At 39.7% G+C, this 14,263-nt stretch overlaps 1 protein-coding gene across 2 annotated transcripts; it reads left to right on the plus strand.

Annotated features, from left to right (window-relative positions):
• The first annotated feature begins 221 nt into the window (after positions 1-221).
• On the plus strand, positions 222-11,515 carry LOC140492150 (grpE protein homolog 1, mitochondrial-like). 2 transcript variants are annotated; one of them, XM_072590977.1, is made up of 4 exons: positions 222-340; positions 5,030-5,225; positions 9,595-9,676; positions 9,959-11,515. In XM_072590977.1, exons 1-4 carry the CDS (start codon positions 264-266, stop codon positions 10,324-10,326), a joined length of 723 nt encoding a protein of 240 aa, XP_072447078.1. In that variant the 5' UTR covers positions 222-263; the 3' UTR covers positions 10,327-11,515. The 2 variants fall into 2 exon arrangements, with proteins under 2 accessions (XP_072447078.1, XP_072447079.1); XM_072590978.1 differs by lacking the exon at positions 222-340 and adding an exon at positions 946-4,945.
• Positions 11,516-14,263: the final 2,748 nt, after the last annotated feature.

The raw sequence follows: 14,263 nt of genomic DNA on the forward strand, positions 1-14,263 counted from the left end.
GGCGGCTTTGCTGTGGGGGGGGTAGGGAGAGGCGATGGTTTATGGTGGAGGTGCCGTGGCTCGGGTCTGTGGGCGGGGCCTTGGCTGGGTGCCGTGGCTCGGGTCTGTGGGCGGGGCCTTGGCTGGGTGCCGTGGCTCGAGTCTGTGGGCGGGGCCTTGGCCGCGTGGCGGCGGCTCGGGTCTGTGGGTGGGGCTTTGCCCGGGTGGGGCGGGGCCTTTTCGGTTATTTAAACGGGCAGCCGGCGGGCCGTTACAGATTGAAGATGGCGGCTATGTGCAGGTGTACTCTGAGACAGAGCGCTAACGGAGCGGCGTTTTGGGCATTACGGGGCAGTAGCAGGTGAGTCACCGTCACTCACATCCGGTAGATGAACCCTAGGCACGGGCCCCGGGTAGTGAGAACCCCAACCCCGCTCAAACGGGCAGTGATCCCGGAGCCGGCGCCATCCCCACTCCGATTGCTGAGCCCCGGGGGGATGGGGGTATAGGGAAACATTGACCCGCGAGCTGAGGGGATATCCTCCCGAGGCCCGGTACTTCCCTGGGCCGGAGACAGCGGCTCTGGAGACGACCCTGAGAGCACTTGTCCTTACTTTCACTCGGAAAGCCGCTTGTCTCCGTTATGTTCCAGGTAGAGGGAGGGAGGGAGGTTGCCATTCCAATAACCCGGCGGGTTATGTCCCTTTTCCAAGGGGCATGGGATGGGTCTGTGGCAGAATCGGGGCAATGGCTGGGGGGGGGGGGCAACAGTGGGGTCTGGGACCGGAGATTAGCGGCAGAGTATGAGACTTTGAAATCCCTGGCCGGGATGCGGAGTGCGGCAATCCTCGTTATTCCTGGGAAATGTAGCTGACCTGAAGGGGTGGCTGGCTGTTTGACGGGTGGGGTGGGCTGGGGGGCGGGGGGGGGAAGCTGCTTTCTGCAGTCGTGCTGCTCCTCACGTAGGCGCTTCAGTTTCCTCCTCCTCCAGCCGGAAACATAATGCGAGCTCGAAAGTAGCAAATCAAACTATTTCCACGAAATCCAGTCTGAGGATTGCCTATCCTTTTTTTTTGTTTGTTTTTATTGGCCAGTTACGGCATATTTTACAGTTCACCCTGAATAATTTTCGGCAATGCCAAACGTGCTCCGAAAGTTTGACCAAGTTCAAAAGTTTCTTCAAAATTAATCACATGCTCACCAAGCCCAAACTTTTCTTTTTAGAAGAGAGGTCTCTGAAGTGGAGAATGGAAAAAATTAGACGAAAAACTTGTGTCACAGTCGCAATTCTGTTAGATCGACCCGACTCGCAGATGTCTGGCGCTGATACTTCCCTTGGGAGTTCCCGTAACCACTTCTGTTGCCGCTTAATCTGAAAGCGCACTGGATGGGTGTTAATGTGGGGTTTTTTGGGGGGTGCTGGAGGAGACTTTTGTTTTCGGGGAAAGGGTTTAGGCTTATTAATTTTGAAACAGGATCTTGTAAGGCTTTGTGAATGTTCCGAAACGCTTCAATTTGAAATGTAGTGACTTCAGTGTCCCACCAAGTTGACTTGCAGGTGCATTTGGGAGAACACCTCTCTCTCGCTGCTGTTTTCCGCCCCCAAGCCTGACTCATATTAAAATTACTTAATTTTATTTCACGTAACAGCGTGGAATGTTCCTTTTCCGCGACTGACTTATTCACCTAAGCAAACTTGTAATGCTGTCAATATATTTATTTTCATGAGGTAACTGTGTTTTATCTGATAGTAGGGCTGCCAAGATGTGAATTTGGCACAGGTAGACTAAAGGTCTCATGAGTGCTAGTTAAGTTACAACGCAAATTTTTAGTCTCTCTTAATGCCTTATAAGGTACCTAGTGTAGTATTACAGTGATGTAGACATAGTGTATGTACTTTTTTTTGCACGTACTGTTAATTACTTTAAAATTTGTAGCTGGCAAATAGAGACCATTAAGTTATCACCATTCTGCTTAATTGTTTTTAACTGCATTTTAGTTTTGAAATTTATTGAATATTTCATCTTAAAATCCCTATAGTGTGGAAACGGGCTCCTCAGCCCAACACGTCCACACGGCCCTTTTGAAGAGTATCCCATCCACACCATTCCCCATTATCCTAAATTTACCCCTGACTAATTTGCCAGACCTGCACATCTTTGGATTGTGGGAGGAAACTGGAGCACCAGGAGGGATCTCATGCAGACTCTGGGAGATTGGGTAAATTCCATACAGACAGTTGCCTGAGGCTGAAAGCAGATGTGGGTCCTTGGCACTGAGGCAGCAGTCTTAATCACTGTGCTGCCCCATTTAATTCTGTCTTAAGGTTTCTATTTAATTTTTCTTTTGAGTATCTTTCACTTTTTTTAGGTCCTGAGTAATTTTTTTTTTAGGATTTGATTTATAAATCAAATGTCTGACTGTGTGTTGCCTATCTCTTATGCTTACCTCTCCACCGCAAACAAAAAAACCCAATCTAATATCAGCAAGTGATTGATTGTGGATTCTGCAAGATTAATGCAAACAGAAGTTTTTAATGGCCTAGGAATTTAGTGGAACCCATATAGAAATTCTAAGCATTTATTATATTTGACATCTTGAATAAGATTCAGTGTATTCAATTCAATTGGGAAATCATAACTACTTCAAATGCAAGATTAATATAGGATTGCCCTTTAAGTTTATCCACATCTGCTCTTTTATTTAATAAAGACTAAAACAAGTCTGACTCTAAGTCTTATTTTGAAGATGCAACTGTTATAACAGAATTATCAACATTTCTCAAAATTGGTGCTGGCTTTTCTGTATATAGAAGAAATGTTTTCTGTAGAATTTTGTTTGAATTGAACCCTGAAGCATAAAAGCTCATTAACACTGAAAAAAGCTTCTAAGGTGAACCGATTGGAAAAAGATGGCTCAATGTTTTTTTTTAAAAGCAACACATTTCTTTCCCTTGCACCAAGGCCTGTGTCATAGTTTCCTTATCTCTGTATCTGTCGAAGCAAACGCTTAGACACATTATGTCTAAATGTCCTTCATCTTTATTCTGGGCCCTGGAGGGGGAGGAGAGTGCGATCACCTGTGTGCACAGAGACGTGAGTTCTCAATCTTTCCTCAGACAGCCGATGCTTAATGAATTCTATAGTCACTTGCAGGGAGCAGCATCCAAATAAGGCCATAACTATATTGATTGGGTGGCTGTTACTGTTGATGTTCACTGATTGTAAAGATTAAGCCATCTGGAGTTATTGAATGTTCTTCACCTTGTTAAAGGCCTTCACATAATTAATTGCTTTTTCATCTTGTTAACCTACTACCCTTGCCTCCAGCACCTCATTGTTTACTGCAGGTTCTTATCTGGTCAAAATCATGCCAACTGAGCTTTTGGAGGATCTGAGCTACAGGCTGGGGCTGTTTTCCTTGGAGCATCGGAGGCTGAGGGTTGACCTTATAGTGGTTTACAAAATTGAGGGGTGTGGATAGGATAAATAGACAGTCTTTTCCCTGGGGTCGGGGAGGGCATAGGTTTAGGGTAAGAGGGGAAAGATATGAGACCTAATGGGCAACTTTTTCACGCAGAGGGTGGCACGTGTATGGAATGAGCTGCCAGAGGATGTGGTAGAGGCTGGTGCAATTGCAACATATAAGAGGCATTTGGATGGGTATATGAATAGGAAGGGTTTGGAGGGAGATGGGCTGGGTGCTGGCAGGTGGGACTAGATTGGTTTGGGATATCTGGTCGGCATGGACGGGTTGGACAGAAGGGTCTGTTTCCATGCTGTACATCTGACTCTACACATCCCTTCTTGCTCATACCTTATGCACTTTCTCACCTGGTTTTGTATGAGTGGTGGGAAATTAAAGTATTGTGGTTTTCTAAGCTTTTTGTTTTCAACTTTATGGAAAATGTAATTCATACTTCAGATTTTGAAAGTGCTGTTTGGTACTTGAAACAAATTAGTAAAATATTTATCCCGCTGTTTAACATGTTCCCCTCTTTCTCTATATGTAACTTTAGAACTGATGGAATTCTTTTTAATTAAAGAAAATAGGAAGTATTAGCTATGAATCTGAAATGTTAACTTCTTCACCACCTGATGCTGTCTGGTTTGCTGTGTTCTTCTAGCTTCCTGTTTATCTATTTTGGATTCCAGCATCTGCAGTTTTTGTCACTAAGGAACCATTAGTTATCTGAATCTTTGAAGTATGATATTTGGGGGTTTTAAAATTCTTGTCCAGTCAGGGAAAAAGTCTGGCATTCCATTTCAATGAAGTTTCTTTTCGGCTCAACTTGTTTGAAGCCCATTGAGTATTTGCTTATTGTCCTGTAGATCAGGCATTTAAAATCTACTGACTGTGTGTTGTAGCATGATTTTTGGAAAAACAATTCAAAGTTGCTGTCTTTGCCAGCATTCCTCCAATGGATTGTCTGGTTGCTCAAAGTTGGAGGATTGGGGGAACTGATGGGAACTTAAATCTTAAGTTGCACCTTGCTGGGATGCAAAATACTTGACAGACAAGTGGGCTGCTTTGATTCATTGACTGTTGTGCATTCTTTTGAAAAGCATTTTTTGGTTAAGAACCATTAGCATATTAGATGTAGAAGAGATAGTGTATTGTCTTTTCTGGGTAGAGGATGTATGAGGTAAGAGTATTAGCCTAATCTCCATCTGCAAGTTTACTCGTGGAGTATTGGCCAATTTTCCCCTTCCTAACTTGCTGTTTTGAGGTTGACCACACAAACCTTCTCTTTGAGGCTGACAGGAAATCTGGTATTGTGTAGTCCAATTGTTCACCAATTACCGCTTCAAAATATTACACTTGGTGATATTGAAGTCAAGTAAATATGTTTTTAAACTTTGATTGCACTTTGATCAAAATACTGATCCATTCGACATGTAATGAACAAAATAACAGACTTGAGCAACGAACCTCCAGCTATACCAAAACTGGTCAAATGTGGCAGGTATCTGATACAGACCAAAAAGGCATATAATATGTGGATATTATTTCCAAACTGGTTAAGTGGAATAATATGTTTCCATTCTAGGAGTTTCTTGACTCTCTGTGGTGGTACTATCCAACAAAAGACTGAAGAAAATCAAGATCAACTGGACTCTGCCAACACACTCAAGTGTGGTGCTGAAAATGTAATGCAACACAAGACTTCTCCTAGTCCATGTGCTAGTCAAAAAAAGCTGCAAGTTAAAATGAACGAGTTAGTTAAAGAACATCAGGCCCTGCAGGCAAGTCTCATTTGAACAATGATTGTGACCAAAGTAGAATCTGCAGCCAAGCCTCTATTTGCTACCATGTTTGTCACCTTATGTGCACACAGTAGTACTTAAAGTTGCTCACCTGGTGGAAAATGCAGGGCTCAGCAGTAATCTTTCTGGGAGCAGTTATTTGCTTAGTCTTTCATCGGTGCATATCAATGCCTTGCACGCCAAAGTGTGCCTTTTTAAGTTTAGATTGACTTTAGAATAACAAATGTGTGTAACAGCTGAGATTTCGTAGCTGTAATACCTACAAAGACTGTTTGGAAGAACATACAGCAAACTCTGGTCCATACACAAGTGGAGTTCAACACATCCATAAGTTGCTGTCAGTGATTGCCTTCTACTAGGGTGTGACTTTGGAATTCTTATACTGAGAAATCTCTTGATTTGGCGTGAACTTCCTGTTTAGCTTTTTTTATAAAATGTCACATTTGACTGTCAGTTTCTATTTCAATCTTTTGTGTATATCCCATCCTCTATTTTGCTTTGTGAAAAATTATGAAGAGTAAAACATGGTAAGTATTTTTATTATACTTTTTGGTTTGCTCTCTGAGTACTGTTCAAAGCAACAGGATTCTTGGCCTGAAATATAAACACTGCTGAATGCCATAGATCCCCTTTAGGTGACGTTGAATCTGAATTAACATCTGCTTTCAAGATCAGTAGTAAAAGTAGCCATTTAGCCGCTGACTGCAAAATCCTAGATTATATCGAACATGATAAAATGGATACAGTAGACTATTGCTTATGACATAATTGCTTGAAGAGTAGTTAACATTATAAATAATGTTGGTGCTGGAAATGGAATTATGAGCCTGAGAGAGGAATGAGCTGTCTAATGAAATTGAAGTACTGAGGAAGAAGATCTCCAATGAAAGCAAAGGATGCTGGAGATCTGAAGTAAGTTTTTGGAGAAACTCAGCAGGTCTGGTATCATCTGTATGGAGGAAAAAACTCATTTTAGTATTGAGTCAAATGTAATGCTTCAGAACTCAACAAAATCTCATTGTACTGAGCATTAACTTTGCTCTGCACTGGTGCTACTTTACATTTGTGGTTCATTAGCACCTGTTGCTTTTAGTGAGCATTTACGCCCTTGGACAGATGTACTGGTCACAGCAACTAAGGTCCTATGCAGTTCTAAAATGAGATGAACCCCTACATTTTGACAATGTCCCTGCAATTTAGCAATTCAACCACTATGCAAATGATAGGCTTTATAAATTTTGTGTAACCAGTTGGTGTAGGTTCAATTCCTACCTGCTCAGGGATGTCGTTAGAAATCTCCAGAAGAGGCTGTTTAGAAAATAGACCTTGTTGCCAAGAAGGGGCTGTTGTGGTGTAGTATTTATGCCCCTACCTCTAGAGGCAGGAAGCTTAGTTTTCAGTCCCACCTGCTGCAGAGGTGTGTAATAGCTGATTTTTGCAAAATATTTACTTTTTTAATAGAAGATTTTCTTCCAACAATGCTGGAAAATTGTTCTATGGTCCTTTTCTGTTTTCTAACTAGATTAGTTGTCTATTTCTCATGTGGGTGTGATGTGAACTGTCTCCTCTAAGATCAACCCAACTGAAGTAAGCAGTGCATTGGAAAGCTGGAAAGTCTTCCATGCTTTGAGCTTGAAATAACAAAAAAAAACCACGTCCTGAGGCTACCCCTTTGCTTAGTATTTGATTTAATCGGACATGTTGCAATCAAGATGATGGACTAATTGTAGCATTCTGTACAGTTGATTTAATCAAAAGCCCAGAGATAATGTTTCAAGCATCTTTTTGTTTTGTTTTAGTCAAGTCAAAAAGTCTTTTTTTTTAATTAAACCTCTTAATCCTTTCCTTTTTGACCAGATGAGAAAGTAGCCTAATTAGCAAGACAATATTTGATATAGCCCATGAGTAGTGTAAAACTATGCCTTTTTGTTACTGCCATAGATTTTGATGCACCTATACTGTATACAGTTGCAACAATGAAATTTTGACCTGGACATCAAAATTAACTTGAGGAATTAAATTCCAAAATCACTTAAGTGTAACCTGGCTCCCAATTATGGAGATGTAGATGTTTTTAACACTAGTGTGAGCAAGTGTTATTAATTATTTTGTGCTGGATTATAACATTGAATTCTAATAATTGTATTCCTGAAGCCAAATTTCAGGCCTGTGTGGAACATCGGAAGTTTGGATTCTGCACCGGACCATCCGAATGCTCATTGCAGGTGACTTGCAGCATCAAGGTGGATGAGCGTTCTGAAATGGAGTAGCAGGGGCTCTGATCCTTGAAGTTGAAGGTGTGTTGTCAGGAGTTTGTTGAGAACAAGCTCTTGATTCTAAGCAAAGCAAACCAACTTCATGTGAAAAATGGTGGCAAACTGGGAATTGGTTGCAATCTTTTAAGCTACTAAATAATTTTAAGTTCATCTTTTTTAATGAGTAGCACATATACTGCAGCATGAAATTATCAATTGCTCATGCTATAAACTAGTTTATAATTGTGTACACTTTCAATCAATTGTTTGTATGCAGTCTTGTTTTCCCATGCATTCTCAGATGCTCTCCACCCTCCGTATTTCTTCCAAATGATCATTTACCATGCCTGGGCCTGGAATGTTGGTCCTTTGGAAGATGAAGTTGGAGAGTTGACAGCAGAAAACACTGAAATGGCAGAGATGCTAAATCAACACTTTCCTTCAGTTTACACAATAGAGGACAATGTTGGAATGGGCAAATCAGGCAATAGAAACAACATCAACGGGGGAAAATGTACACTGAAACTATTAGGATTGATGGTAGACAAATCCCTTGCACCTGGTGGCCTACATGCTGTGCTAGTAAAGGAAGTGGTGGTGGAGATAGTGGATCCATTGTTTGCAATAGTCCAAGATTCCTTGGGCATGGAAAAAGTTCTAGTGGATTGGAAAAAATGCTAATGTCCTTATTCAAAAAGGGAGGGAGGCAATGAGGGAAATTAGACCAGTTATTGTCCCAACAACAGGTGTCAATTATTAGAATCTGTTATCAAGGAAGCAATATCAAGACATTTGGTAAGTCAAAATGCTATCCATCAGTCAGTGTAAGATGAAGGGTAAATAGAGTTTAACTAATTTGCTGAAGTTCTTTTGAAGACCAGCAAAGTGGATAATTGAGTGCTCTGTCTCAGAGCTGGGTATCCTCATTCATGAGACACAAGCTAGCATTCGGGTATAACAGATAATAATAAGAGTGAATGGAATGTTAATTTTTATAGCTAAAGGAATAGAATAGCTAAGGAAGTATTATTGTAACTATACAAGACATTGGTGAGATCGCACCTGGAGTAGTGTGGTTTTAGTCCCTTTGAGGAAAGATGTAGTGGCATTGGAGGCAGTTCAGATGATCATTTGATCGATTCCAGAGTTGAGGGGTCTGTCGTATGAAAAGAGATTGAACAGTTTAGTCAATACTCTCTGGAACATGGAAAAATGAGGGGGGGATCAAATTTGAAGTATTCAAGATGATTGAAAATATGTTTAAAATAGATGTGGTGCAAATGCTTACTCTTGTGGGGCATTCTAGGATGAGCAGTCATCGCCTCAGGATAAGGGGTAGCAAACATAAAACACAGTTGAGGAGAAACAACTTCTCCAGTGGGTTGCAAGTCTGTGAAATTCACGAGCCCAAAGTGCGGTGGATGCTGGGATGGAGTAAATTTAAGAAAGTTAGCCAGAGTTTTAATTGGTAGTGGGTTATGTGGCAAAAGCAGGAAAATGGGGGTGAGGAGCATAGTGACTGTGATGGAATGGCACGGTAGACTCTGCCAAATGTAATTCTGCTCCTATATCAGATGAACCTACGAATTTGACAGCATGACTTGTTACTGGTGGAAGTTATGATCCAGCACTGTACTTGCTTAACATTCACCAGCAAACTGCTGAACTTGGAGTAGGTATTCTGGCAAGCTTTTCCCTCCTTATCCTAGGATACAAATACCATGTATGACCTGTTGACCACTACTGATTGATCAGTAAAGGCAAAGGATTGAAGTTCATCTGTTTGGTTCTGTATTCTGCTGTCACTTGATGGTTCAATAAATTTTATCCATTGGGCTCTTAAGCTGCAGTGCAATATTACACTGGGATCATGTGAATAACATTTGCATACATACAACTTCTCTTACACTGTAGCAGTGTTTTAAAGGATGTTTGGTGAAACAATTAGTGTAGATTACTGTGAATTGACTTATTCTAGTTAACTATGTTCATGTTCATGTTAATGTTTTATGCTTTTATGAAGCTGTGTAGAGATCTTAATTTTTCAAAATTCTTTCAAGTGTCTATTTTGACTCCTGTTTGATTATCAATAGGAGAAATATCAAAGAATTGTAGCCCATGTTGAAAATGACAATAGAAGAATCAGAAAATGTGTTGAAGATGCCAGATTATATGGTGAGTATATATGAATTGCACTGGTACTTACTAACTTTCAAGATTAATCTTTTTGGCTAATATTTTAGCCAATGATATGTATCTCTAACTAAATGATTTTGTGCATCTGCAATGGACATGATGCATGGCTTTTTAGGTTAGTGACAAATTGCTTGGAAATTTGAACTGGTCAAGATTTGGAATTTATCAATAAAAGTTCAATGGAGCAACTTTAGGGAAGGCAATGATGAAATGCTACTTCAAATGTGTTTTAATGAAAAACCTTTTTTTTTTCTCTCCTAGGTATTCATAGTTTTTGTAAAGATGTCCTAACAGTGGCTGATCTCCTAGAGAAGACTACTCTGAGCATAACTGAGGAGGACCTTGCTAACTCCAGTCCACCTTTTAAGAACTTTTATGAAGGTGTGCGCTTGATTGATGAGAAGCTGTGCAAAATATTTTCCAAGCATGGGTTGGAGAAGATGAATTCCATTGGCCTTGAATATAACTCAGCTGAACATGAAATTGTGTCGCGTGTTCCATCTGTGGATGCATTACCTGGTACTGTGGTAAAAATAGTAAAAGAAGGGTATAAACTTCATGGCAGGATTCTAAGGACTGCACAAGTTGGCTTGGCCATTGAGGCCCAGCCACATTTTAAGGCACAGTAGATTGAACCTTCTGACTGTCACAACATAAATTAATTCTAAGATCATAAACTATGAAAAATATCCTTTTCATTATGATGGTTAGCTATAGCATTAAGAGCATTAAGTTGCTGCTAAGATTTTACTATGAAGGTGAGTGTGATGCAGAAACATGACATCAAGTGCATTTTCACATGTCCAATCAAATCTGTTGATGATATGCCTATTGTACTGAAAGCTGAAGGCAAGATAGAGATCTAGTTTGTCTAACACTGCCAAAGAACTAAGTTGCCTCCATCCAACTAAATAAAAAGGAAATTGTAATGGATGTGTTTCTGATCCAGTCAGTAGTTGTGCCAAGAAAGTTTGTGGCCTGTGCTAAGATTACAAATTCTTTTCAGTTGTCACAATTTGCCACAGTGCTCTTAAAAAAAAAAAAAAGTGAAATGTCTTGAATTCCCATTCCTGGCTACTACTATTATCCCCTTGTGTGAATTGATGGAATAGGATTGGAATCAACAAACAGTTGGGTAATTTGCAATTACAATATATCAAGACTTTACAGAAGGATGTACAATTGTAGTGTTACTGTGTTCCATCAGACTGAGGCTGGGGGAAAAGCAGAAATCTGGAGAGCACTTAAATCTTAAAAGGATTAAACAATCCTATGTAATTGTCTTCCAGAACTCTGGTTAAGATTGGGTTGTTGATTGGAAATGTTGCTGAATGGTTTTTTTGGCTTCTTGAAATACATTTTGAATGAATTCAATTATTTCATTGTGCAAGGCTTCCTTTTTATACCTGTGCCATTTTGTCCTCTTGGTTTAACTGGCAAAAGGTTTAATCAAGAATTGGTGAAAGTATCCCTGTACATAGAATCCTGTTACCTCTTTTTTATTTTGGAGTGTTAGACTGGCTGACTAGCTTTGATTACTTGTTTCTGAAATTATTTTTACAAGTCTATGCTGAAATTGTGTTCAGTGAACAAAATAGTATGTTATTTATTACAGTATAAAACTGTAAATCTATTTATAACATACCATGATGTGCAGATTTTATTTTTTGTAATCTGTAGTGCAAGTATGCTAGTGAAAATTGTAATATATTTGTTTCTGTATTTTACTGTTGTCAACTAAAAATGTTTGTTGTGCCCAAAGTCCTCTTTATGTTGTAAGCACACATTTTTAAATAAACAGCAGATATGTTTTGTAAATCTAGAATGTGCTTATTTAATGGTATCTAGCTTCTACTTGTAGCTTCTATTTAATATCTAACAAATTGTGACCAAAATGGAATTCTTGTACCATGAAACAAATTCTGCTCTTAAACTTGTCTCTAATTCAGGGTAGTGTGCTTTCGATGAAAACAGCATTTATTGATTTTTGACTTTCTTCTTTCCATTTTTGGCTATAGGTATTTGATCAAACCACCCTCTTCTATTTTATATCTATCTTGAAATTGTGAAAGAACAAAATTTGTAATTCAAAACCTATGGTCAAGTAATTAATAACTTAGGCCTTAGTAATGAAGTTTGGAAGGCTCTTCATAAATGGCCAATTATGCTAGATCAACTAATTTTTGAAGTCCATTTTTATACTCTTCAAAATTTCTCAGCCTTTGAAAGGGTTAAGGCAGGAGTTCACTCTGATGTGGATGAATCTGTTTAATGATGGAACAGTCTAAATAGACTGACCTCCCTTTCCTCTGAATCAACTTATCTAATGTTAGCTTTCAAATGTAAACTGAATATTTTGGGGGGAGGGGGAGGAGAGAGAAATGAACTATGAAAGTAACAGCTAACTTTTTTTGATGCTGGTTTGATGGTCTGAATAGTTGTGCAATTCTATTTTTAATGTCCAGTTAGAAAAACAAACTAGTTTAAGAATAGGTATCCATTGATCTATCCTTCCTGCAGTATGACAAAGCACTTTGGTAGAATCAACATGGGCATCTTATACTATTACTTCAGCAAATTCTAGTTGAGAATTGATAGTAGCATAAATGCCATTTTTTTTTTTAAAAATGGCACTGGTGACAAATTTCAGAAAATTGATTTGCAGCTGGGTTTTAGAACTGTAGAAAATCGAGCAGATGGTTGAACTGTACATCTATTGAGGGGAAAAAAGGTAGAAAAGACAATCTTCCTGTGAACTTGGGGAAACCTGAGCCGTGCACTTTCAATGTGCAGATTTTCTGATTTGACCCATGTGACTTTTATAAACACTTTACTTAAGCAGATTTACTTCATACTGCAATCTGAAACATTTGTGCTGGAGTGTGGGGAAAGTGTCTCTAGGGAAGAACTGCTTTGAAGTTCCACTGCCAGTTACTTTATGCAATAAACAGTAAAGTCTCTTCACCTTCTCACCCATTCCATCTCTGTGCTCCCATGTACCTTCCATGGCTGTTAACTAATATGTGCCAAATTCTATGTATTAATAGATTCTATTTTGCATATCTACAAGAAGCTGAACCTCTTACTATCTAAAAATGTTCTGCATCATTAATACCATAGTGGGGGAGTGTCTCTTCAGATGGAGAAGAGAGAACTCCTGTAATGTTTGCACCAGCAAATAGTAACTACTTCAAATGGGCAACAACTTTCAAATAATGAATGGACAACCTATTGTCTTGAAACTCAGCCTAGCGTTACAGTTGTTTAAAATAATAGATTTCCCTTTAGGAAAGGAAGAGCACTAGATGTTTCAAAATCAAAGCTGGGTTCTTGTCAATAAATATTAGGGGAGGAGGTGGTTGGACAGATACTGTAAACTCTTTTTATCAATAAAAAAAATTGAGAGCTATTTAAATCAGTAGCAAACATGACAGCACAGACTGACATTTTATAAAGATTATTGCAATATTGTGCTGTCTGCATTGAAAAAGTTGACCAGCTTCATCTGCATTGTAATATAAATTTTATTTCCCTTAAAGCATAATCCCCGTGGTGAATCATTTTGTTACATGCTCATGTTATAACATTACCTTTTTGACAGTGTGAAACATTTTGCATTTATCTTTCAAAATGTTCCAGACACCTCAGCAGGCTTTCTATTTTGTGCATGTACTCTCAAACATTGTACACTAAATGGTTTCCCAAAACTCTGAACTGCCACTTGGAACATGGTGTATGGACAACTTCTGATTTTTGTTTTTCTCCCTTCAAAATGTAGAATCCTACCGCGGAGGCTTATCCATGACAATGGTCTGCATATTATGGCTAAGTTGCAAAGCACCTTGGTGTAACACCTTGGTGGCTAAACACCATGTGCAACTGTATCAAATGCTCTCCAATTCTCTCTTCTCTGGCAAGTGCAAGTGGATCTTGAGAAGAAAGATGGAGACCGGGATGATGGCAGTGAAGGGACCTGTAAAGATATCTCCAAATCACCATTTTGGGTGGCACAGTGGTTCAATGATTAGCACTGCTGCCTCAGTACCAGGGACCTGGGTTCAAATCCAGTTTTGGGTGACTCTGTCTGAGTGGAGTTTGCACATACTCTCTGTGCCCTGGTTTCCTCCCACAATCCAAAGATGTGCACATTAGGTAGGTTAGCTATGCTAAACTGCTCTGTAGTGTCCAGGCATGTGTAGGTTAGATGTATTAGTCATGGGAATTACAAGAATAGGGTAGGTGAGTGAGTCTGGTTGGATGCTCTTCAGAGAATTGGTGTGGACTTTTTGGGCCAAATGGCCTGTTGCTACACGGTAGGGACACTAAGTTGTGACACTGGTGATAGAGGTTTGCCTCTGCACCTTGGAGGTGGTATTGTCTGTGGCAGAGCCTTATGGGCTCAGAACTTAAGATGTCTGTAATGAAACTTTGTGTTGGAGGAAAGGAACAAGAAGTCTACTGTAGCTCTGCTGAAGACATTCGGTGGTAACATAGCAAAGGTAGAGCAATCTTGATTGCATATGAGAATTATTTCATTCTCAGTGCTCGTTACGACTGTTACTATGT

Source organism: Chiloscyllium punctatum, chromosome 20 (assembly GCF_047496795.1).
Source record: "Chiloscyllium punctatum isolate Juve2018m chromosome 20, sChiPun1.3, whole genome shotgun sequence".
In the NCBI taxonomy this organism is placed as follows: domain Eukaryota; kingdom Metazoa; phylum Chordata; class Chondrichthyes; order Orectolobiformes; family Hemiscylliidae; genus Chiloscyllium; species Chiloscyllium punctatum.